This window comes from Anopheles marshallii, chromosome 3 (assembly GCF_943734725.1).
Source record: "Anopheles marshallii chromosome 3, idAnoMarsDA_429_01, whole genome shotgun sequence".
NCBI classification, from domain to species: domain Eukaryota; kingdom Metazoa; phylum Arthropoda; class Insecta; order Diptera; family Culicidae; genus Anopheles; species Anopheles marshallii.
In genome coordinates this window covers 65,949,550-65,973,817 of record NC_071327.1, presented here as the reverse complement: position 1 = coordinate 65,973,817, position 24,268 = coordinate 65,949,550, and the positions used below count along the sequence as shown (strand labels likewise).

The 24,268-nt window shown below is 47.5% G+C and overlaps 2 protein-coding genes across 2 annotated transcripts; one reads left to right on the top strand and one right to left on the bottom strand.

Moving 5' to 3' along the window:
- Positions 1-3,501: 3,501 nt before the first annotated feature.
- Positions 3,502-7,457, bottom strand: LOC128711301 (vigilin). Its single transcript, XM_053806168.1, has 2 exons — positions 5,204-7,457; positions 3,502-5,120 (listed from the first exon to the last, which is right to left on the bottom strand). The coding sequence occupies exons 1-2, from the start codon at positions 7,455-7,457 to the stop codon at positions 3,502-3,504; spliced, it is 3,873 nt and encodes a 1,290-aa protein (XP_053662143.1).
- Positions 7,458-21,316: 13,859 nt separating this feature from the next.
- On the top strand, positions 21,317-23,642 carry LOC128713037 (ionotropic receptor 75a-like). The gene is made up of 5 exons (XM_053807900.1): positions 21,317-21,488; positions 21,553-21,927; positions 21,992-22,199; positions 22,271-23,317; positions 23,393-23,642. The coding sequence occupies exons 1-5, from the start codon at positions 21,317-21,319 to the stop codon at positions 23,640-23,642; spliced, it is 2,052 nt and encodes a 683-aa protein (XP_053663875.1).
- Positions 23,643-24,268: the final 626 nt, after the last annotated feature.

Below are 24,268 nucleotides of genomic sequence, written 5' to 3'. Positions count from 1 at the left end.
TCTTAGATATGGGCGAAGAATATCAAGACTTTCCCAATTTTCGAGAGGCTATCTTGGACCGTATTTTTGAACAGAGAGTGTGAAGAAGGATAAAGAACCTTGCTGAGCTGTTTGGCGGAGCAGACATCCTGACTAGTGGCTAGAACAGGGCTGGGGGAAGATGATGATGGCTGAGGCACGTGATGAGAATGACTTAAGCTCTACCAGGTAGGTGCTCGTTAGCGTAACGAAACGTAGATAAGCACAGAGAACTTGTTAGCTGGATCATGTAGAACTAAACCTGGCAGAGATTGGATGCAGCCGGGGATGGACCAGAGCAACCCGCGATCGGATATCCTGTAAACAGATTGGTGACTTGGCCACAACCGTGCACACTAATGAAACCAACACCCAACGCACGCGAAATGATTACAGAAAATGTAATAAGTTTTATTATACCACAAATTAGGTATTAGCTTCCCTTCCGGTTGCACCAAGCACGCCACGCTTCACATTCAATTTGCTGCTTCATTTGCCTGCCGAGGATTTTGCTTTTCCCCAGTTCGTCGCCGCAACCCAAACGCTTTGCGACCCTCGCTGTGCTGCTAGCCTGTTAGCGCTACTAATGTTAACCCACCTCATAATTATGCTGTCCACGCGACCCAATGGGTTGCGTATTGGGTGTTTCGCTCGTTTCAATTTGTGTTCTCGCTTGTTAATTTGTAAAAGGAAGCTAATGTAGAGTTCGTTCTTCGTATGCACATAGATACCGCAGGCATATCATCAACCCCGCGTCCTATTATCTTTCCATCATCCAGTGTGTTTGTGTGTGTTTTCTACCTCGTCTTCTTAGTACAGTGGGCCTGGTACAGTCCTTCACAATGCTGCGAATCTTTCATACAGAGTCCCGTGCAAAAATTTACTCGACACCGGTTCAACAGACGGCGACCAGGCGCTGCCTTCCTACTAGCGTGTAGACGTGTTCACTTTAAGCGATCTGATGCGCCTCACCACGCATGGTTGTGTGGTGTGCTGTAGGCTTATTAGGCTTTTTGCTAAATAAACTTTGTTTTACTTCTTATGTATTGCCATGTTTACGACCTTTTCTTTTTGTTTCCGCACCCCTATACATGTTTATTTAGCCGACCTTTTTCTTTCTGCTGACTACTAGTAGTGGCCATGGCGCGTATGATTTCGCGCACCCCACCCAACGATCATCCTATCCTTCATTTAGTATGCTTGCTTCCCTCCTCTTTTATATCTATAAGGTTCAATATGTATATATATATATAGTGTATAATTAGTTCTCTTTCGGGGCACTCCTTCGTTTCATCTAATTGCAGATTTTTCAACGTTTCGCTTGCACTCCTTTCACTGTTACGAGTTTAGTTCCCTCAGTTTACGCAGTTATTATTGTTTTTTTTTTCTTTTCTGTTGCAAGTGTGTCTGTGTTTATATAGGCTTTTTTCTACTTTTTCTTACGCATTGCTGTCCTATTTTTCCACCATTGTTCCGGGTTTGTTTTTTTTTTTACATTTGCCATTTTGTTTTGGTGTCTTTAGCTCTGTTTCACCTGTTTCCCAAATATGTGCGGCTGCCGGAGAGGAACGATCGAGGGTGCCAACACTTTTTGTAACCGTACCAAAAACCCTACACAGACGCCAATACGTGCCGCAAACACCGACCGTGTCTTTATACGATAGTGAAAATAATATTTGATTATCAAAATATGTATATATATATATATATATATATTATATATATATAATGTGTGTATATAACTCTCTGTCCTACCATTTTTTTCTTTTCATTACACAATTTGTTTTGTTTACATCCTAACCTCAAGTCCTTTCACGTGATCCGGATAGAGAAATTGCAAAACGTTACAATTGCGATAGAAAGAAAGTACATGTAAAAACGTCCACGCACGCACGTATCAGAAAACAGATTAACAAACGTAACACAATGCTGCTACAGGAGCAAGGAAAGAGCAAGTCGGTGTAGCAAAGAGGGATATCTTTTTTTTCCACTACTATATACGTTTAATCTACTAATTCTCTATCGTTTCTCTTTCGCGATCTTATCCCCTTCTTCTCGCGTCCTAAACGTGCGCAGTGGAGGAAAAATTGACAATTCGCAACAGTAAAGCAAACCAAACAAAAACAAAAGGAAAAAAACAATCAAACCACAAACATTCTTCCCTATTTCATACTTCAATTCATACCTGCTATGAAGAAGTTATGCGTGCGAATTCCTGACACACTGGAGCGAAACTATTGTGTCTCGGGATGAGCAAAATATGTGTTGGTTGGTTGGTTGTGTTGTGTGTCTTTATTATTAAGGAGGGAAGGGGGGAACCTTAGATAGTTATGATACAGAGTTCCTATGTGTGTTTGCAATGCGGCAACACCAGGTGTCTTACGGGATTACACAGCTTTGCGCCCTATACCGTTCTCTCGTTACCGTTTGTCGATAGACAGGGTTTCAATTTTGCTCGTTTCAACTACCTTACAACCACACTCTATCTACTCGTCCTTGTTAACCTCGATATTACAACCCTTCGCCCGCCATCGATCGATTGAGCTTCTGCTACACACGTGCCACGATGCTATATCGCTATAGTTCCATAGGATTTTCACGCGATCCCGAGAGGACGCGATTAGGTAGTAGCGGAGGGAAGGGTTTGGGAGAGAGGAGGGGGTGGTGGAACGGAACTTATGGTCCCGGAGGTTGATATACTACTTAAAAGATAATTTTTCTTCTAATAAATGATTGCTTTTGTAAGATTTCGTCGGGTTTCCTTTGCCGGGACCGGTCGGTTGACGCGTTGAAAATCCTTTTGCGAACAGGGGCAATTAAATGAACAAAAACATTCGGCACCTGTCATGATGTAGAAGAGAGAGAGAGAGAAAAAAAAAGGAAACCAAAATTGAATTAGAAATTATAGTTAACGCATTGCATGGATTTAAGTATTTTTGACGTTTTTGGCGAGGTGAGCTAATTTTTAATCGGCTATTCTTTTAAATTGCAAATAAGAAAAAAACAGCACTAAACAAGGACAGAAATTTATAAAATATCTTAAAATTATATCAATTTTTATATCAATCTTAAATTATATCAATTTTTGTAACAGTATTTCGTACTTCCGCCCTAGATGATCTTGCGTTTGGGTTTTCCTTTGCCTTCATTCTTATTTGCTTGCTACCTTTCTCGTGCTAGATACTATTCACAGTTTATGGTTTGCTCATGTACATTGCAAGATCTCGTTGTTTATTGGTTTAACTCGGTAAAATGCGAATTGAAAAAAAAAAACAAACAAAACTAAACATTAAACGAAAACAAATCATGAAATAATCAAGTCAGCCCAATAATTAGCAACAAAATAATTAATTTCCATCCACAAAATAGACGTTAGTTCAATTACAATCCCTTTCCACGACACCCTACGTTATTGCTCACATCGTTATTTGCCCTCTTTCCTCGCGCAAACATGTTGACACATACACACCTCACGTGATCCGCTTAATGCTTGGCATTCCAGGCGGAGTTGATTGGCGTCTGCGTGTTGGTGTCGGCATTGGTCGCGGCCGGACCACCCGGGCCACCGCCGAGTCCGCCAAAGTCTGGGAAGTCCTCCAGCGACTGTGTGTTGGGCGCGGCCTTGCGCTCCCATGGTGCACCGCTCACAACGAAGCCTTGCTTGTTGGTTTGCTGGTTCGCCATCGTATCTTCCATGATCTGCGAGAAGGAGGTCGGCTGGGTCGGGGCAGCAGACACGTCCTGCAGGAACTCTTCCTCCAGATTGAGCAGGTAATCGCGGCACGCCTCTACATTGTCCGGTGTGCCCGCCAGCGTGACCAGCGACTTGTCCGCATCGTCCATGCGCGGGAAGGTAATATCCACACCGTACTGCTCCTTGATTTCGCGCAGCCGCTTGCCACGGAATCCGATAAAACGACGGTGCACGCGCTCATCCAGATGGATCTCCTCCTTGTACACCGAGCTGAGCGTATCCACCATGGCTAGGATTTCGTCCCGCGCCGCCAGTGCTTTCTCTTCGTAGCCCTGGATAGTGATGATGCTGTTCTGGGGGTCATCCTGCTTCGGGAACGTTATCTGCACATCGTGATTAGCGCGGATCTTGTTGATGACAACGCCACGCCGGCCAATAATCTTCTGATGGTAAACGGGATCCACCTCCAGCTTGACCTCGAACGAGCGCAGTTCCCGATCCTTTCGGTCCGCCTCCAGGTGCTTGATGCGCTCAGCAATCGCTTCCTTTGCCTCGGCGATGGCCGTCTTCGTTCCCGTCACCTTGATGATGTCGAGCTTCTTGTCCTGCGGCGACATCTCGATGTGCACATCGTACGTGTTCATCAGCTCCTTCACGTCGCGGCCCTTCTGCCCGATCAGGGAACGATGCAAATCGCACGGCACGTTAATCTCCTCGGTCAACGGTACCAGTGCGAGCAGTGCTTCCTTCGCCAGCTCGCACTTCTCCTTGTTGCCGCTAATTCGAACCAGATCCGAGGCACGCTGGACCGGTTCGGCTGGCTGCTGTTCACCGGCTCCATTCACAACCGCACCAGCGTCTGTCGCGTTTTCTGTAGCGGGCAACGCGTCACCGTTGCCGTTCTGCTGCTGTGCCGGATCGACCGCAGGCGGAGCCGTATCCATATTGTTGGTGGTGCCACGCTCCGGGAATCTTATGTTGACTCCAAACTCGGACGTAATGGCCTGCACCTTCGAACCGCCACGACGCATGATGATGCGATGGTGGCGGGCAGGAATGTAGCACTCGATCGTCACCATCGACTCGAGCTCCTGCACGATCTCCATGATGCGCTGCTTGGCCGGCTCGATGCAGTCCTTGGGGCCCTTTAGCTTCACGCGATCGTTGCGATCGTCACGATCCATGCGCGGGAACGAAATCGACATGCCACCGCATTCCTCCTCGATACGGTGCAGCACCTTACCACGGTTCGAGATGAAGTGCTTGTGATACTTCGGAAGAACGATCATTTCGTCCTCGACGATGTTATCGATGTTCTTGATAATTGCTTCCAGGTCAGCCTTCGCCTCTTCTACCTGTTCCTTCTTGCCGATGATCGTGATTGTTTCGTTGTCCTGATCGTTAACACCTGTAACAAAAGTGGTAATACCATTGCTTCAGTATTGTTTGTCTGCCTTCACGTATCCACACACAAAAGAGTACGATACATACCTGGGAAGATGACCCGAGCACCGGTCTTGTCACGAATCTTCTTAATGGAAGCACCATTCTTTCCGATCAGATACTTGTGATGCTGCGCCTTGGCGCGGATCTGCACCGAGTACGAAGACAGCTCCTTCTCACTGGCCAACTCTAGCAACTGCTGCTTGGCACGCTCCACATCCTCCTTCGGGCCGCGGATCACCACCTTGTCGCTCTTCGCATCCGAGTTCGGGAACTTAATCGACACACCGCCACATTCCTCCATGATGGAGTTGATCAGCATACCGCCAGTTCCGATCAGAGAGAAATGGTGCTTGGCCGGGATCGTAACCTCCTCCGACACAATGTTTGACATTTCGTTCTGGATCTTCTGGATGCGATCGCGCGCTTCGTTCACATTTTCGCGCTTGCCGGTAATCACGATCACCTCGTTCGTGTCACTCTCGGACGGCAAATCGATCTTTGTCTGCGTTTCGTCGCGAATCTTCTTAATGTTTGCACCACCCTTGCCGACGATGTACTTGAAGAACTGTTTGAATACCGGTACCTCCAGCACGAACGAATTTTTCTGCAGTTCCTTCACGTACTGCGTCAGATACTTGTGACACCGGTCGACGTCCTCCTTCATGCCGCGGATCTTAACAATATCCGACTTGTCATTCGGGCCCGGAAAGACGATCTGCACCTGGTTGTGCTTCTCGCGTATCTCGCGGATCGATTCACCCTTCGCGCCAATGATCGTCTTGAACAGACGGTGATCGATAATGATCGATTCCTCCTTCTCGTTTTCCCATTTCGCAATCTTTTCCAGCAGCTCCTGTTGCGCCTTGGCCACACCTTCGACCGGGCCCTCGATACGGATCGGTTTGGCACCCTTTTCATCGATGTTGATCTGCACTTCATACTCCTCCTTCATGCGATTGATGTTAGAGCCCGCCTTACCGATGATGTGCTTGCAATGTACCGGGTCGACCACCATCTCGGCCAGCCGCAAACGACCGGTCAAATCGTTCACCATCTTTTGCAGCTCTTCGGACGCAATCAGCACCTGTTCCGGCGGTCCATCGATCTTGATCTTGTCCTCGCTAAACTCCACATGCACGTTCGGATGCTGGACGGAGAACTCCTTGATATGACCGCCTTCGCGACCGATGATGTACTTGTGGATCCACTGCGGACACTCGAGCACCTCCGTGCGGATCGAGTGCGCCTTCTGGTACACCACGTTCAGCGCATTGCCCAGCTTGTCCTGAGGACCGCGCAGCGTGATCGTATCGCTGGGCGAATCGCTCGGCGGCATCTCCACCGATACGCCCGTCGCCTGCAGTATCTCCTGGATGGTTGAACCGCGCGGCCCGTACACGTACCGGTGCTGCGCTCGTACCACCTCCACCCCGACGGACGTACACTTCTTCTCCATCTCCTTGTAGATGGCTTCGATGCGTGCTTTCGCCGCCAGTACGCCCTCCTTCTCGCCCGTGATGATGATCTCGTCCTTCTGCACCGACTGCGGCGGCACGTTAATCTTGGCGCCCGTTTCCTCCATCATCTTCTGCAGATTCTCGCCGTACGCGCCGAGTATGAACGGATGGTAAATTTTCGGCACGTTGAACCGCTCGAACGCTTTGCGCGACTGTTCGTCCGACATCGTGCGGATCTCGTGTTCCGCCTTCTCGATGCCCTCCTTCGTGCCGAGTATGGTGATCGTGTCGGATTCGTCGCTGATGCGCGGCACATTGATCTTGGTCGCAGTCGTGCGTTCCAGCTCACGCAGACGGTCGCCCTTCTTGCCGAGAATCCAGCGGTGGTGCTCGCGCGGGATGTTGATCATCTTGCTCGCCTGCGTCTGGAAGTGCACCAGTATCTTGCGGCGCGCCTCGAGCACCTCATGCACCTTACCCGTCACCAGGAACGTCAGCGACTGGTCCTTGCCACTCGAGATCTCGATGTGTGCATTGGTTTCCTTCATGATCGATTGGCACGTGCGCAGCGATTCGCCCTCGCCGAACTTGTCCGAGTCGTACTTGCGCTCGCCGGACGCGACGATAAACACCTGCGTCACGATCGAGCTGCCGACGCGCATGTTCTGCGTGGCCGGTGACAAGGTGCTGTTAAAGCGCGGCGGCTCACTCTCCGGCAGTGCCGGGAACAGATCGTCGTAGCAGGGTGTCGGTGCCGGTGCCGACACGTTGTTCTCGTAGCCCGCGTTACCGGCACCCGCCAACAACTGCTGCTGATCCATTGGGTTTGTTGAATCCTCCATCCTTACTGCCTGCCCGCTTGTTGTTACTGCTTGGAAAGAAAAGTCCTATTTCGTTGCAAGTCTTTACAGTACAACTGGAACGAAAGAGAAATGTCAACGTTGTTAGTAATGTATTCCACTTGCCTCGATCGGGCGGTAGTACCCCAAAATCCAGCACCCATTCACTGAGATATCACCCAAACGAACCTAGCCAAGGGCCTAAACGGCCAATTAACAATTTCAACCCTCTACCACATACACTCTGTCTCTCTGTCTTTCAGCTATGAACAATCACTATTCCATCTATCTAACCGCGATAAGTGAGAACACACGATTGTGCGTGTGGTAGTGTAGATTTCCGTGTTAATTGCGCTTAAGAAGATCCCTCATGTCTCCTCGTGGTCCCGCGGCACGCGCGTTATGCGCGTTTGGTGTGGTGAACATTACGCTGTATTAGCGATCCATGGATATGTGTATGGAGGCATGTGTATACCATCCCAAAGAATGAAGGCTGTGTACTTTCCCCCAATGCGGAGCTAGAGCGCATTTCCAACAGTGCGCCAGAGTCGTGGCCCCAAAAACCATTTGAATGCAACGGATACATAAGAACCGTAACGAAGTGGTCGTTTCGTTCTACGTGGTTCGGAAAAGAAAAAAAAAAGCACAACAACCGGGACTGGTTTAAAAAGGGCGTACAATGTTGTTTCTTCGCTCGTTTTTTTCTCTGTCTTTCTCTCGCTTTTGTCATGTTGTTTTGGGGTTTCCCTTTGAATACTGCTACTTTTACTGCTCTCATTTCCCTAGTTTTACGCACACACTCACACATAAACACGCGTTTAGGCGTGTTGCGGCAGATATATTTTCTAACTAAATATGATGCAAGTGCCAGTGCATACTGCATGCTGTTGCGCGTAACAGTTACAATGGGGCATGGCTAAGCAGAGGTGACCCAATGTATATTTGTTCGACAACCAAATCTGCGTATGATTTGATTAAATATTTCATTTACTATTTAAATGGGTAACACAAGAACTACCAAGCGTTTTAAATGTTTATTTTCTATTATGGTTGCTATAAGACATACAACAAAACTACTGTAGGATTCTTTAATAAGTTCATAGTGCTGAAAATGAAGCCAGAAATGACTGTTTTGGTAGTTCTAGTGTGAACAAGATGCGACTACTAAAAAGTATTATCTTCAATCGGTCTGTCGACGACAAATATGTTACACTAACTTTGCCCATGGAATTGATAAAATATGGGAAACAAATTGTACATGTGTATAACTATTGGCTAACAGTGTCAAAGATGCGCAATAGCTGGCCAAAGTAAACAGCTATTATTTACATTTGTCGTACATGTAAAAATGTATCCTATCAATCCTATCGATTTCAACAACAACATTATAAACTCTTGTAAAATTTTCGATGTTACACTATTCACAATTTAAAATTCTATTTATATTTTTTGTGCCTCTTCCATTCCACAGGTTATGGGCCAATTCAGCAACATTGTTGGGCATGTGCCCGCACGATAAGCTTATTATTATTGCCGGAGCGTATCGGAAGGATCATCACGCGGTTATCAAGAGGAGCGATATTTTCAAACCTACACCACACCACAGTTCGCACAAGCAATCGAACGTAACAATACCGAAATCCATCAGTGCAATGTGGTCAATGCAAGTGTAAGATCGAGCAAAAAAAAAAGGCATTGTAAAGGTGATCGTACACCCATCATATCGTACCGGCGGCAGTAGGCAACCGATTGTAACCTACGGCCCCAAAAAGCCGGCGTTCAACGTTAGGTAGTCCAACAGTGTTAAGTAATCGCCGGAGGCTGATAAGCTGCCCAGCGCCAATCAGAGCGGCAAGCAATAACACTCGCACCCTCTTCTTCCAAGGACGGTGCCTCCTAATGTATGTGTGTGTGTGCGGGTTGATAGAGCTTTATGCTGACGTTGATAACTGTGGTTCACAGCAAAAACCGGGCGCTCTGCGTACGCTTATCATCAGCGGCGAGGTGGCCGATTGGTTGCTGAGCGCAGCGGGCGCCTCTACCGGACGGCATGCTACTGCCAACGAAGCATCGTGGCGGCATACCGTGCTTCCACAACCCCCGGTGACCAAGGGCGTGCGGTGGTGCCACTTGGGCAGACGATCCCCGCGCGATTGACGAGAAGGCATTTGCGCACGTGGCAGCAGCAGCATCCATAGCGTGTTTATACACCGTCACTCAAAATGGCGTAAAGCGGTGCACACAGCTCCGCTCGCTGTGGCCAACTAAAAGAGAAATTTGTGTTAAACATATTGTTATAGAACAATTTCAAAGAGAAGCCGAATATCTTCCCCTGGGCAGAAGTTAGTTCTCCGCCGTACCGATGGGAGTTCGATGTTCGCATGGTGCAGAAAGATTGATTTGTCTTTCACTATGCACTTATTCCGGTGTGTATGTGTGAGTGTGTTATTGCGTGTTATTGGTTCTTGCCCCAGCGCAAACCGCGGCAAGGGAACGGAACAAAACACGATTAAAGCGAACAGCGATAAATGCGAAAAGAGCGGAACGTACCACTCTGGATGCGGCTGAAAAATTCAGTGCTCCTAACGGTGTTTCAGGTTATGTTTTGATTCGCTCTTGATTCGGGCGACGCTGGTGCGAGGAGCTGGTTTCCCTTCTCTCCTGCCGCCATCTACCTTTCCCCCCACACGAGCCATGCATGGTCGACGAACCGCACCAACCGACGGGTCCACCGAAACGAAAAGATATGTATTCATTCTAGCCCCAATGTTGCTTTCCCCGTTTCGGTTCCACAAAGTCATGCAAAGCCAGACCAGATGAACGCGTATATACACGTCGTCAGGTGTGGGGTGTTCATTACCGATGGTGCAGTTGTTTTGCTTGTTTTTTTTTTTTTTTTGATGCAAGAAAATAGTGACCAGAACGGGACAGTGTTGGCAAGAACGCGCTGGGTGCGTAAGCGAAAGCACCAGAAAAGCGAAAGAATAAGCGGAACAGCAGCACAAAACACACGCACACACCACACACGTAATCGACTGGGGGCCTTCTATCGACGTGTCATTCGCTTTCGCTCTGTCGCTATCCCGCTCTAAGTGTTTCTCTTTCCACCCGGCCAACGCATTCCGATGGCGTCTTGCGGAAGGGCAACAAAAACAAGGAAATTAAATGCAATAACAACAAAACCAACCGTTCCAGGCGACTTCAGGTGGAAAGTCTTTCGCTGACTTCCCCAATCAAACTTCGCAATTAAAAATTAGCGAAATTATCACACTCATTTTCATACAGCGCGGAAAAGCGAGACAAATGCCGGTGAAAAAAACACAATGAACCGAGAACCCCAACGGTTTGACCTGTCAATTGCGACGTAGAGAGGGTACATTCCGTATTGCTCTCGATCTTTGCTCATCATAGAGAATTGGAGGTGTTTTATGTCAACGTTTTATTTTTTAATGTAAGCCTAACTTATTTGGTGAAAATCACACCTCATCTGGTTTACTGTTCCTTCCCAACACTCAATATCAAACAAGAACAAATCACACGTCGACAAAAATCCGTGACAACCCGCGATTGTGTTCCATACACACACACACACACACACCAACATCGACGGTGGCTTGTGTATTAGTTTTGTTCCCCCGACACCTGGTCTAACTCGTTGCGTGTGTTCTTTACACAGCAGCTAATCCCTTTTTTTCATTGTTGTCTCGAACGCACACACACACACACATACGCTCAACTACGATGAATGTGAAGAATGAGGTTAAAACCCCGGCACGCTGACATATTGGAAAACATCGACACCGCTAAAAACGTCTCACCGGGCGATTTATTCGCTGGGTGAAAGTATCCTAGCAACACATCGAAAGAGGTTGATGTACGTTCAACTATGCATGTCCAGATCCTAGTATACTTACTGTACTGCGTTTATCAAAGATCCGGGATTAGATGGGGGTTGTTCTCGTTAGAGACTCCAGTTTGCTGCACTTGGCTTTGACCTTTGACGGTATGGACGTATGCAGCAGCAAAAGCAGGATCCACCGCACGCACACGCACACATTCGCAGCACGGATCGAAACACGAAATTTCACAAGCAGAAAGGCACCGAGTAGCACATGAAAGAAAAGAAACGATATTAAATTAGATACCCCCAAAAAAAACCTGTCGGCCGAAAAATCCCTTTCGTTCTGCTGCACTTGGGATGTGTTCCGTACTTCTGCACTCCCTTTATTCGACACGCCACACAGTCCAAGCCTGAATTGTCACCGATGTTAATTAAGCCAATTCGGTTACAGTTTTTTTCTTGCACTGCTGTGAACAAATGTAGTCTTTCTGCACAACTTTTGCCGTTTAGTTTTTTTGGGTTTATTTTACAACACTGTCGTACAGCCTCCTGTTACGAAAGGACTGTCTGACAGTTGCACTGACAGATCGCTTTCGACCAAAAAAAACACACACAACACAAATCGAAAGAGATTGGAGTTCGTTCGCACAACAGCCGAAAAGGATATCAAAACACAAACAAGAGGTGCTGCAATCTCTGCGCGGATATGGACGTCTGCATGTGTGTATGTGCGTTCCTACTTCTGCCATTAACCTCTGTTGGCTCTGTCTGCACACACACGCACGCACATGCACAATTGCATGAGACTGTAAACAGCTTCTATCACACTCTGGCACCATCAAGCGAGAGCGAGACAGAACCGTACAGCCGAGTGACAGCAAGTGAATGCGCGCCCTACCTGACCGTACCGTACGAGCGAGCGAAATGGCTGACCCGGGTGAGTAAAACCAAGTGCGAGCGAAAGAGAGTGAACGATAAGCGCGACCACGTTTTTTCGATCCCAATTGCGCCCGGTTATTTTCGGGATGAATTTCGTACCACTTTATTATGGTGTGGGGCGCATATGTTTTGTCCCGAATCGTAGCAAAAACGGTCCGGAGCTGCTGAAGGGAATGGAATTATCGCATGAAATCCAGCAGCAGTTTTGGGGGTTTTGGCCGACAGACCTTTTATCTCTTGGTGTGCCTCCGATAACAGCTAGCCCCTACAGCTCTGAGCGCTTTGCGTATTTACGTTTCGTCCATTATTGCAGGGGGAAAAAAAACAACAGCTGAGGAATTCTAAAAAATAGGACACAATGTGGCCCGCGATCGCGATCGGCTGGTAATTGCGACACCACCTTTTTGCTTGGGACGTTTCTACGTGCGAGCATAAAATGACACGCGCCCAGATAGAGCGAGTGAGACAAAAGAAGTCAGGTAGCTAGGGGGAGAAGGCAATAGATCAGAAGAGGAGGTCAGGACCCACACAGCGCCACAGCAGCAATATGGTTCGGCGGAATTGGTGTCCCTCCCGACCCACGATCGGATGCGACAATTTGAAGGGCATTGGCAAGCACAAGCTGACCCGGACCGCTCCGGAAAACCGGATCCTGGTCGCGAAGCACTTTTCCTTCGCAATGCCCAATATGACGATGACGCGTCCGCTTGCTCAAGACCAGAACCGGAATTTTACCACACGCACGTACCACACACACTCGCACGCACACATACACTCTCACACACACGCATTTCAATCTAAGAAGGTTGCTGCTTTGCCATGGGGCCCTCGAACTGATTTTCCGAATATTTGTTCCGACAAATCGCAGGCCGACGCAAGCAGCACCGCCCGGGAATATACGGGATACACCATTTAACACGCGGTGGCGTGTCACTTTTCTTCACCCGGTAGGACGGCACAATATCGCACATTGAAGATGTGGCAGAAGAAGGAGCAGGACCGATCTCGCGGTCGCTACCGTTTCACACCACCGGTTTCGGAAGTAAAGTTTGGACGAACGGTGAGACGGCATACACACACAAATCCACACACCGGGCCACGCTTTGGGGAGTGCAAACAGTACGGAAATCCCTGGCACGATCTAGAAAGGTACACGTTGGAAAACGCAAAATCTCACGGGTGAAAACTCGGCGCAGATAACAAGAACAGCCTTCTCGAGCCACGCACTTATACAAGTATGTGATGAGTTGTACGGTTCAAAGAATTCCCGGACGTTCGAGCGGCACGAATTATCCGGTCGGAAAAAATGCACCACATCGGACAGAACTGAACCCGCCCGTCTGTAAACGCAGCTGCCGAATGGAGCTGAAGTTTCAGTCAAGGTTGCTAAGGTTTGAAATTACCGTTTTTTTGTGCTCGGTCAAAATTCCACTCTGAATATCTTGGGTGTGTTAAAATAGGTGATTTTACACGTGTCACGAATTTCCCCCAAACTGGTGCGAATCAATTTCAGTGTTTTGGTATATCAGGTCTGTGCTTTCGCTCAAATTATCTGAAGAGTTGGGTGCAAAATGGACTGAAATTTTTTTATCTCTTCGTTATTATGAGGGTGTATGCTTTTATTTACAATTGTTGGGAGGTTTTTTTTTTTTAAATATTACTGCAGTAATTTATACATTTATGACACAATAAGCCAACGCAGTAAGCACAAGTCTAAAATTCGGGATCTCGTAAAACATCTTTCACCAGAACTGTAACACCTGTAACTAATTTCACTAGCGGTCTCAAAGTTACAACATCTTCAGTAGCTTGTTGCTTCAATGTTTCGAGAACAACCACGGGTGTGCGTGTACTAAATTAAATTACATCGTTTGAGCAAAAGAACTACGACCAGTGCGACTTTTACTCTTGGTTCTTTCATAAAAAGGGAAATAAAGCCATAATGAACCATCGAAAGGGACACGAAATTAGTGCATTACTCATTTGGTCCATCGCTCCTGGAAGATGTTTTTTTTTCTGCTCAACTTTGATATTTGCACGGAGAAACTCCCTATGGGAAAGTTAATTTACTATTCCAGTCTGTGCTACGGGGCACCAGATATATCTTGATGCAGTTGGTCGGAGAAAGTCAAGGTTCACTTCGCCAGACAGGATTTTCCACGGCGGGATTGAGATTCGTGTGCAGCAAAGCCATTGCGTGTAGAATTTATTGCTTTAATCTGGGTGGGAAATTGATACTTAGCTTAAAGTGTTTCCTGAACACTACCCATGCAATCATCCAAATGGATGTGATCCTCTACACAATTCTGCGAGTATTTGTCACGATTCTAACGTGTTTATATTTTGCGTTTATGTGATTGCACTCCCTAACGAAAAAATTATAAACAAAATAGAATAAAATTACAGAAAATAAATACACAAATCGTATGTCTATTTACGCATTCGCATACGATGTGTAGATGCAACAAGGTGATTAATTTGGGCCGCTGTTGTCTATTTTAGGTACACTTCTTCCCTTCGCTACATATTCACAATAACTCTCCAACCCACATGGATGGAAAATATTGAATATAAAGAGGACGGCCCTGTTTGCCAACGACCCAATTTACATGCCCATCCCTTGCCGACGTTATTCTGCGAAAAATATGTACTCTTGTTCCAACTGCCTCCAAAACAAAACAAAAAAGCATACGCACAACCGTAGGCTTGGGGGTTCGGTAACAACGCGGGAAAATAGGCACCAACATTTACCATGAAACCTTTTACTAACCATAAGCGCTTCTAAAAAAATAAATAAAAGCGTTTTGAACCTTATGATCAACCAATTGCCGAAGCATCAGTGCGTAACAAAAGCGTCTTAAAGCGCAACCAGGCGTCTCCATCGCAAAAAAGTGGAGTGGTGGCAGATAATAATTGTAGCACTTATTCCTCTAATGCCTTTCGCACAAGGAAACCATTTCCGAAAAGTGGTTATTAAAATTAAATGCACAAACTTTTAGCCAGGGGGAAGAACTTGTACAGCTTTTCAAATATTTGGAGCACAATGAAGGATCGTAGTGAAAACATGATGGTTAGAGTTCGTTACTTTATTTTACTTGTTACACACTTGTTTCGCAGATCATCTGTGATGGAAAATACTGAAAAGTTATAGAATATAGAAACACCGAAGTAACCTAATATAGGGGATCTGTTTATCATTATTTGTATTATTTTCTTTTGCAATTTTTATGTCCGTTTTAGAATCACTGTGTGCTTTTGTAATAGCCTACTTGGTTTCGCTTTCATCGTTCATTGAAGTGGCTTCCGCTGTAGTCACTTTCTGCTTTGCCCGATGCAGTTTCGAGGGCAGCTTTACATGGCCTACTTTAACACGCTTTCGTTTATCAGTTGCTTCCTGCTCTTCGACGGGAGTGGCGAGACTAACTTTTTTGATTTTTTTGTATGTCACCGATCTTGATGGATGCGTGGTTGGGGTCTGCTTTGCCTCTTCACGAATATTTTCACTTGCTTCAATTTCTTCATATAACTTTCGCTTGCGGTTGTTGTGCAATCGACCATGATTATCTTCGTTTTTGTTCAGATTACGATTTCTTAGTGTTTGTTTTTGTGTGTCCGATGGCATTGTTGTTCGTTGGCGCCATTTTACGCGTTCTATATCATTATTTGTTAATTGTTTACCTTTCCGAATGTTGGATTGTTTTGTTTTCACCAATGTTTGCCTTATCGGTAGTGATTTCTTCACTTTCAAATTGAGTCTATCGGATACAGTGTGAGTCAATGGTGTAGATCGCAGTGATTTAAGGAATATCGGGAATGATGTAGTGGTGGTAGAATGCTTTTTGTTTCTTTTTGGCCTAGAATTGGGACGGCTACGAATAGGTTTTTGTGTGGTTAATTCATTCAAAGGACGGTACCTTTCCGTTTTATCGGAAACAAGCCGCGAAGATGCAACAATTTCTGCAGGTGCAGCCTCTTCTCCAGCCGCTTCTTCGACGGTCGTTCCATCTCCCCCTTCTTCAGCACCACTTTCTGCTTCAACACCTTCTTCGGCACCACCTTCTCCTTCACCACCTTCTCCTTCACCACCCTCTCCTTCGCCTCCTTCTTCAGCACCACCTTCACCCTCTCCTTCGCCTCCTTCTTCAGCACCACCTTCACCTTCTCCTTCACCACCTTCACCTTCTCCTTCACCACCTTCGCTTTCACCTTCGCCTTCGCCTTCGCCTTCGCCTTCCCCTTCCCCTTCCCCTTCGCCTTCGCCTTCACCTTCACCTTCGCCTTCGCCTTCGCCTTCGCCTTCGCCTTCGCCTTCGCCTTCGCCTTCGCCTTCGCCTTCGCCTTCGCCTTCGCCTTCGCCTTCGCCTTCGCCTTCGCCTTCGCCTTCGCCTTCGCCTTCACCTTCGACTTCGCCCTCGCCTTCGCCTTCGCCTTCGCCTTCGCCTTCGCCTTCGCCCTCGCCTTCGCCCTCGCCTTCGCCATCGCCTTCGCCTTCGTCTTCGCCTTCGCCTTCGCCTTCTTCCTCGCCTTCGCCTTCTTCCTCGCCTTCGCCTTCTTCCTCGCCTTCGCCTTCGCTTTCTCCCTCTCCCTCACCTTCACCTTCACCTTCACCTTCGCCTTCGCCTTCGCCTTCGCCTTCGCCTTCGCCTTCGCCTTCGCCTTCGCCTTCGCCTTCGCCTTCGCCTTCGCCTTCGCCTTCGCCTTCGCCTTCGCCTTCGCCTTCGCCTTCGCCTTCGCCTTCGCCTTCGCCTTCGCCTTCGCCTTCGCCTTCACCTTCACCCTCGCCTTCGCCTTCACCTTCTCCTTCTCCCTCTCCCTCGCCTTCTCCTTCTCCCTCTCCCTCGCCTTCTCCTTCGCTTTCTCCCTCTCCCTCACCTTCGCCTTCGCCTTCGCCTTCGCCTTCTTCCTCGCCTTCGCCTTCGCCTTCTTCCTCGCCTTCGCCTTCGCCTTCACCCTCTCCCTCGCCTTCGCCTTCTCCATCATCATCCTCTTCTTCACCATCGTCTTCCCCATTATCGTCTTCGTCTTCCTTTTCACCATCTTCTCCTTCACCATCCGTTTCAGCCCCTTCGTCAGCCTCGTCTGGCACGTTGGTAATACCTGTTACAACATCCGTATCGATCGAAGATTCGGTAGTAGTTTTCCTGCCCGGCATTATGTAAACCGGATAAACTGCGTGAATGATATACCACACAGCACACGCACACACCGCAAATATGCAGAAGGAGAACAAAAAAGAGCCATCAGTAGTGTAGTTAAAGCAGTCATCGATTTATAATGAAAAAAAGGAAAATCGGTTTCTGCATGTGTACACATTTATTTGATGGATAAAATAAGAATTTCCATTGCATTGAAGTTCCGTGCTGCTGCCGTGTATTAGTACCTCATTTCCTCGCGTTCACGCGGGAGACTCACCTGGGTAAGCACAGCATGGTCTCCGGACGAAGCCGATCCGAACGTAATTGACACAGTACTGTCGAACACCGGGGTCATCGAGGGCAAATACGTGCCGGCCAAGGTCAACGATGGCTGCCTGCAGGTACGGTGGATACGGCGGCCAACGACCGGTCGCTGCATAGTTGCAAAGGATCTCTGTAACGAAATGTGAATGTACCGGGGGCAGAGTGGTTTTACTGTTCATGGTAGACTACGTCGTTTAGCTCAGAAGAACGAGAAGGCTTGGCCCGCGTGACCACAGTACAACACAGTCCAGTATAGGGTGGTTGGGTTCACTTACGAGGCAAGCGTAACAAATCCTGCGAGCTCCCTTGTGGCTTCTTAGGCCCATCAGTGACACCGGGTGGAAGGATGGCACCCGGTACCAATGACGGTGGTCTCCAACCGTTCGGAGGATCGCCCGATATTGGCGAGTCGGTCGGCATGGGACGCAGCCAGAAGAAGGTGGCAGCACACGACCGGATGCTGATGGCGAAGAGCAGCACAATTAGCAAAGTGCTGCTCACGGGATACCGGCCACCTTTACAAGGCATTTCCATTTCGCAGCAAGCAGCGTTCTTCTATCTGTCCGGTAGGGGTTTGCTGAGTTCGCTTTGCTGGAGAAATTACGCCTTCACCTTAATGTGACAGTGGCCCGACGTACGTGCACTGATTTAACTGTCCCGTTCCTCTTCGGGTTGTCCCTTTCTATACGGCACTGTTTGCTCTTTGAATGAATTCAATTCACGACTGTTTTATGAGATATGATAATTTAAACATAGCCACACTTTTCACCCCGAACCAAAACCTGGCTGGAACAATAAATAACTATCTGGCGATGTTGCGTTGGACTGTTCTGTTCGCGATTCACCTTTACCCTAGTGGACAGTTACGTGCCAAGTGCGGTGTGTCGATGTTACACGTGCCCGTCCGAGCACCGAAGATCGGTAGCGAAACGGTTGAGAAACGGACACACTAATGATGTGGGACCGATGGGACTTCTCAGACCAATGGCTAACGTCTCATTAGATTGCGTTAGATGTATCGAAGCGCAAGGTGTCAGTAGACTAATGATAAAAGTTTCCAGCCCCATAATGACCACCTCTTCATGGTGGATAAAAAAAAGGGAATGTTTGTACGACCCGTGAGAGGCACGGTCCATTGCATAATACACACACACTTTTACTTGTTGTAAAAGTTTTACGGAAAATAGTGTGATTAATTACTGACCAATAAAACCGCAATCCATTAATTAACACAAATATTGTTGATGTCGAAACAAGATATATTTTGTGATTATGTTTAGTTCTCTCATAATCGACCGAGATTTTATGTCATTTATACCTTTATCGCTTTCATATACCGTTCCGTTCGGGTTGGTCACGTTAGGAAAATGACACCGGAACACCGAAGCCGTAAAGTTCGTACTGTTCATCCGTAAGCACAAAAGCTCCAGAGTTCCGGACGAAAACAGGCCTAAACAATCCATAATTTAATGACTTTATCATATAAACGGACACCGATTGCATATAGAATCCATTTTGTTTATCGCAGTTGTTGATGTTGTTGTTTAGCGGCATTGCAAAGCTTTTACAAAAGCTCAAAAAAATCTTTATCTTACTTTACAACTTGCTTATCGAAGATCGTTTGCAGACGTTGTTTACACATTTTCCGTACAACCACCATTTCCAGGGAACTTGCAGAGCAAATCCTCTTTGCGCCTGGCACTTGAGAAACATTCATGCAATCCTTTCGAATCCGGATCAATGCCGTTGGCTTGCACTACAAGGTGGCAAGTGCGTTCAACTGCATCAATAGCGCAAAGCCTTCCGTTCGACATTTAACCGAGCCATAAACGATTTCCATGATTCCAGCTTCACAGCCGCCCGAAGAAGTTTTGCTTGCAGCAGTTTTGTGCTGAGCATTGTGGGAGCAAAAAATTACGGACGTACCTTGGAGAGGTTTCCCGGCCTGGTTTAAGCTTTTTGGACGCCGGACGCTGAGGTGTGTAGTTGAAGCTGATCAGGATTAACTTTGCCCTGTTGAATGTTACACGTGGGAAAACCGTTCGTTTGGAAACGTCCCTTCATCCGGCTGCACGAAGGTTCGAGGCCAGCCAGCTAGTTAGCTCGATCGAGCAACAAGTTGCTGTGTAAACGCTTTCCGTAAAGCACTGCGAGCACGTGAACGGGCGAAATTCTCGGTCACACAGGGGCCGAGAGTTCATCCCCTTTCTACCACCAGCTGGGGCAAATGTTGATGAAACGTGTGCCACCATTTCCAGGAAGGTGACCGGCACCGTCTGCTAATGGTGATGAATATGCGCTTACCCGACCGAAGTGTGGTAACTGTAAAGTTTTCCACAACCCATAGTTCGGTGATGTTATGTTTGCCCCCTTTTCTTTTATGATTGTCTCGGGAGTTGGAATAGGTGACGAGTGCCCATGGTTGTGCCATTTCCACACAGTTGCGCTGTGAAAGATATCATACACACGAGTTCGTGTTGTTGTAACTGAATTGAATATTAAAATACCCGGCCCGGTGCAATTTTCCCATGGTGCATGCGTGCGGATGATAATTGGAAATGGGGCTATTATGGTCGGTTTGAGGATTTCATTTAATTTGTTTGCACATACTCATCCGCTCGAATGGGGCGAGAGGACGCTTAATTGTGAAAGTAAAAGCGATGTAATAATGATTTCATTAACGATAATATTGTTGGGCTTTGATGGCTTGAAATGGAAGATTATTAAGATGGACAAGGGCCTATTAATTTCGTGAATTTTAACAGAATTAAATTTTTGTCTACTTACGAATAGATGCATAGAATCCGATCTGGATACTCTTTCGCTTTTTGTTGTTTTGGCAAAATGTCCGCAACGCCCATGGTCGATCGGCTCCTAATATTGTGCAGGCCGTTCCGTTACACAACGTTTGTAACAGTAGCTTTAAAACTGCAAACGTACCCCAAGTATGTACTGAAAAATTATTAATGTTTAGAAAATTAAATTCCACTTTTGACTTTCTCCTCGTAGAACTGGGTCATGGGGACGGAAAGCAGAAAGATAAGCTGCCAGAGCAGCTACCTTCACTTGCAATCAGGCGAATATAAGGTATTTACTTACTTAATTAGATTGGTTTGTGTGTAGTGGCGCGGCAAAGGATTGCCGTTTCCATCAAACCGTGCGCGTTCGGGCCCAATCCGTACATCATCCGTCAGGTGCGTTTTCTTCCCACGATTGCAAACACCGTATTGTATGCAAATCGTAAGAACGGAAAAAAAAGGAACGGAACAGACGGATGTTTGCCGAGCGATGGTGGGGGCAGCTGGATAATTCAATAACCGTATGCATACGGTACCGCCAAGTCGTGCTACCTTTCCCGACGGGAGCTCAAGTGCCCCAGCGCCTCGTCGTTCCACGGCAGGGAAACTGTTACGGAGCCCGCTTGCCGATCGACTCCGACCGTCGTCATAACGGAAGTTAATTGTGTTTGCTCGGTGTGATTGAATCTTGCCCGGCTATAAATATCGGCCTGCCGCGGCACGCTGTCCACCGTTTGATCTCGGCGGAGCATCAGATCGGGTGACGGGTCGTGCATACCGGTTAACACAAAAGACCAAAAAGCCATCACCTGCAGCAAGTCAGCCATGGCTGGAGGAGATAAACAAGATTTAATTCTGCTCCTGCTGATAGCGGGCCTGTTGCTTCCCGGTGCCTGTGAGTACGTTGATTCATCTGTGGCAGAGGCCGTCGGGGGTTTGCTTACCCTCATCGGAACACCGCTGAAGGTGACGGCTTTTGTTGGCTGTTGGAATGAGGGTATGCACACGAAACGTACGTTCGAAATGGATTTCTTCTAACGCTCCACGACTGCCCTGTGTAGGCCAAAAGATTGTGTTTGCAAGAATGGGCCTTTGCAGCGGTCGTCATTTTTTGCGGTACGTTCAGCCGAAAGGTGAATCACCAGACGTGCAGGCTATGGACAATCGCCGGATCGCCGTGCTTGATGACGACGTTGATAATCACCAGACGATGGTAGTGGTAGACTTACGCTGCAATGGATCGGACCGGCTGCTGGCCAACGCTGGGCAGCGTTTGTACCTCAACTACCGCTGGCTACTGATGGATTCTACTCTCAATACTGTTCCAGTTGCGATCGACCACTATCTTGCAGCTTTGAAAGAATTACCAGTCCTGGTCAGCAGTGAGCTGTTTGTGATGCTTAAGGAGCACGACAATTCCATCCGGTTTGTGCAGGGTTGGTAGTATCTTGCCAAAGAAAGTGTCCATTATTAGCATAATAACCAATCATATTCCAACAGTTTATAGGATAAGTCGTCATGCGGAGTTACTCACAGAAAACTACGCCTTGTGGAACCGATCAGCAACGGGTGCGGACGGTGGACAGATGATTGATTTACGCACTCAAAAGGTTACCTCGGTAAGACGGAAACATCTCGACGGTCACTCTCTTCGTGCCTCGATGGTGATTACCAACCCGGACACGATGAACCATCTGACGGACTATAAGTACGTGACATTGGCCCTCCGTTGAACACTCACGATCGTGGCCCACAGTCCTCATCCAATGGCTCTTGCAGGGATAAACACATCGACACCATCACGAAGGTAAACTACATCCTGACGAACTATCTGGCGTCGTACCTTGGTGCTGGGGTTAACTACACGCGGGTAGCAACCTGGGGCTACTACAATACCACCACCGGCATGTGGGACGGGATGATCGGTGAGCTGGTGCACGATGTGGCTGATCTTGGGGCATCACCACTGTTTTTCACCACCGATCGCATTGCGGTGATCGAGTACCTTGCGATGACGTCCGAAACACGTTCGAAGTTTATCTTCCGTTCACCGAAACTGTCCTACACGGAGAATGTGTTTGTGTTGCCGTTTGATAATGTGCGATCGGTCTGTTTTGATCCCCTGATCCGCGGATTGATGTTGTGTTTTCGTTTGCAGAATGTGTGGATGTGTGTGATCGCTGTCATCGTGATCTCCTCGGTGCTGCTGCTCGTCACGCTTTGGGTGGAATGGCGCATTGCAAACGACGAACCAGAGGCACAGTCGGCTAACGACGCCGCCACGATGGACGCTAATTTGCGTGATACACTTCTGATGATGTACGGCGCTTCCTGTCAGCAGGGATCTGCCGTGCTACCACGCAGCTGCTCAGCACGCACGATCACGATGCTCACGTTCACGGTGCTGATGTTTCTGTACGCAAGCTACTCGGCAAACATCGTCGCCCTGCTGCAGAGTCCCTCGACCAAGATCCAAACGTTGGAGGATTTGTTGGCCTCGCGACTGAAGTTCGGTGTGCACGATACCGTCTTTAATCGGCATTACTTTACGCACGCAACCGAACCCACCCGGAAGGCGCTGTACGAGCAGAAGATTAGGCGACCGTACGGACCGGATGCGTTCATCGCGCTGGAACAGGGCGTCGATCGGATACGGCACGGACTGTACGCGTTCCATGTGGAGCAGGGCGTGGGCTATAAGGTGATCAGCGAAACGTACCAAGAGGATGAAAAGTGTGGGCTGCAGGAGATACAGTATCTGCAGGTGATCGATCCGTACTATGCGATCCAGAAGAACTCCTCCTACAAGGAGATGGTTAAGATTGGGTGAGTTTCGGATGACACGGTCACGGATGTCCGTTCTGACCGCTGGCTAAACATACCACATTCCCGTTTCGCCAGATTGTTTCGCCTGAACGAGCACGGTATACAGTACCGGGAGAATGCTAAACTGTACACGAAGAAGCCCACCTGCTCCGGCGGTGGAGGTAAATTCGTACCGGTCAGTCTGGTTGACGTGGAACCCGCCGTGTGGATCATACTATGGGGTAGTGGATTAGCGACGGGATTTTTCCTTACGGAATGCTTTTACTGCAGATGTGTTCGAGGCAAGATCCGCCAAATGGTACGCGCCAGACTCCAGAAACAGTGAGCAGCGGACACTACGAGGGCGTCGACCAATGTCATCTGGTAAGCACGGTGTGAACAAGCCAATATTTGGAACATTTTTTAAATAAATTTATTTACTCAAAAGAGAGAGAGAGACAAAAACAAAAAAAAAACAAGAGCCACAAGATTTCAACTACAGTATATGATAATATATAATATGTATAGTGAATTTTACTACAGCGAGTATACAAATAGTAACCGATTCTACGCGCTCGATTTTATCGTTTGTTTAGGTTTCATTAGCACATCTATAAAGGGCTTCTTGTTTTGTCTTGTTTTTTTCTTCACATTTTACCGTAATTATCTGCCTTTACAATATTTTCTTTTCGTTTTCTTCATTTTACTTACAAACGAAACAAAATATAACAATATTCTATTTGGGGTTTCTTCTGCCTTTCTGCTGCTAGTCGACTTATGTGTGGATTCTTCTCAGATTCTTTCTACCGATGCGTTTCATGATCTTAATATAAGTCTCATTGGCAAGTGTTTAGTAACGTCTTGCGTCTTGATAAAATGTGTCTTTTACGGTAAGTTTCGTTTCTGCGATCGATTTTACTACTACGTTTTGCAGGATTCACTCATACTGTTCTCTCGATTTGCTTCCTCTCA

What these genes read in the sequence shown, in the direction of transcription:
- LOC128711301 (XM_053806168.1), bottom strand. Translation starts at nt 7,457, where the DNA reads ATGGAGGATTCAACAAACCCAATGGATCAGCAGCAGTTGTTGGCGGGT. An exon ending in TGCTCGGGTCATCTTCCCAG is followed by an intron (nt 5,121 to 5,203) that starts GTATGTATCGTA and finishes CTTTTGTTACAG; the next exon opens with GTGTTAACGATCAGGACAAC.
- LOC128713037 (XM_053807900.1), top strand. Translation starts at nt 21,317, where the DNA reads ATGGCTGGAGGAGATAAACAAGATTTAATTCTGCTCCTGCTGATAGCG. An exon ending in TGTTGGCTGTTGGAATGAGG is followed by an intron (nt 21,489 to 21,552) that starts GTATGCACACGA and finishes TGCCCTGTGTAG; the next exon opens with GCCAAAAGATTGTGTTTGCA. An exon ending in TTCCATCCGGTTTGTGCAGG is followed by an intron (nt 21,928 to 21,991) that starts GTTGGTAGTATC and finishes ATATTCCAACAG; the next exon opens with TTTATAGGATAAGTCGTCAT.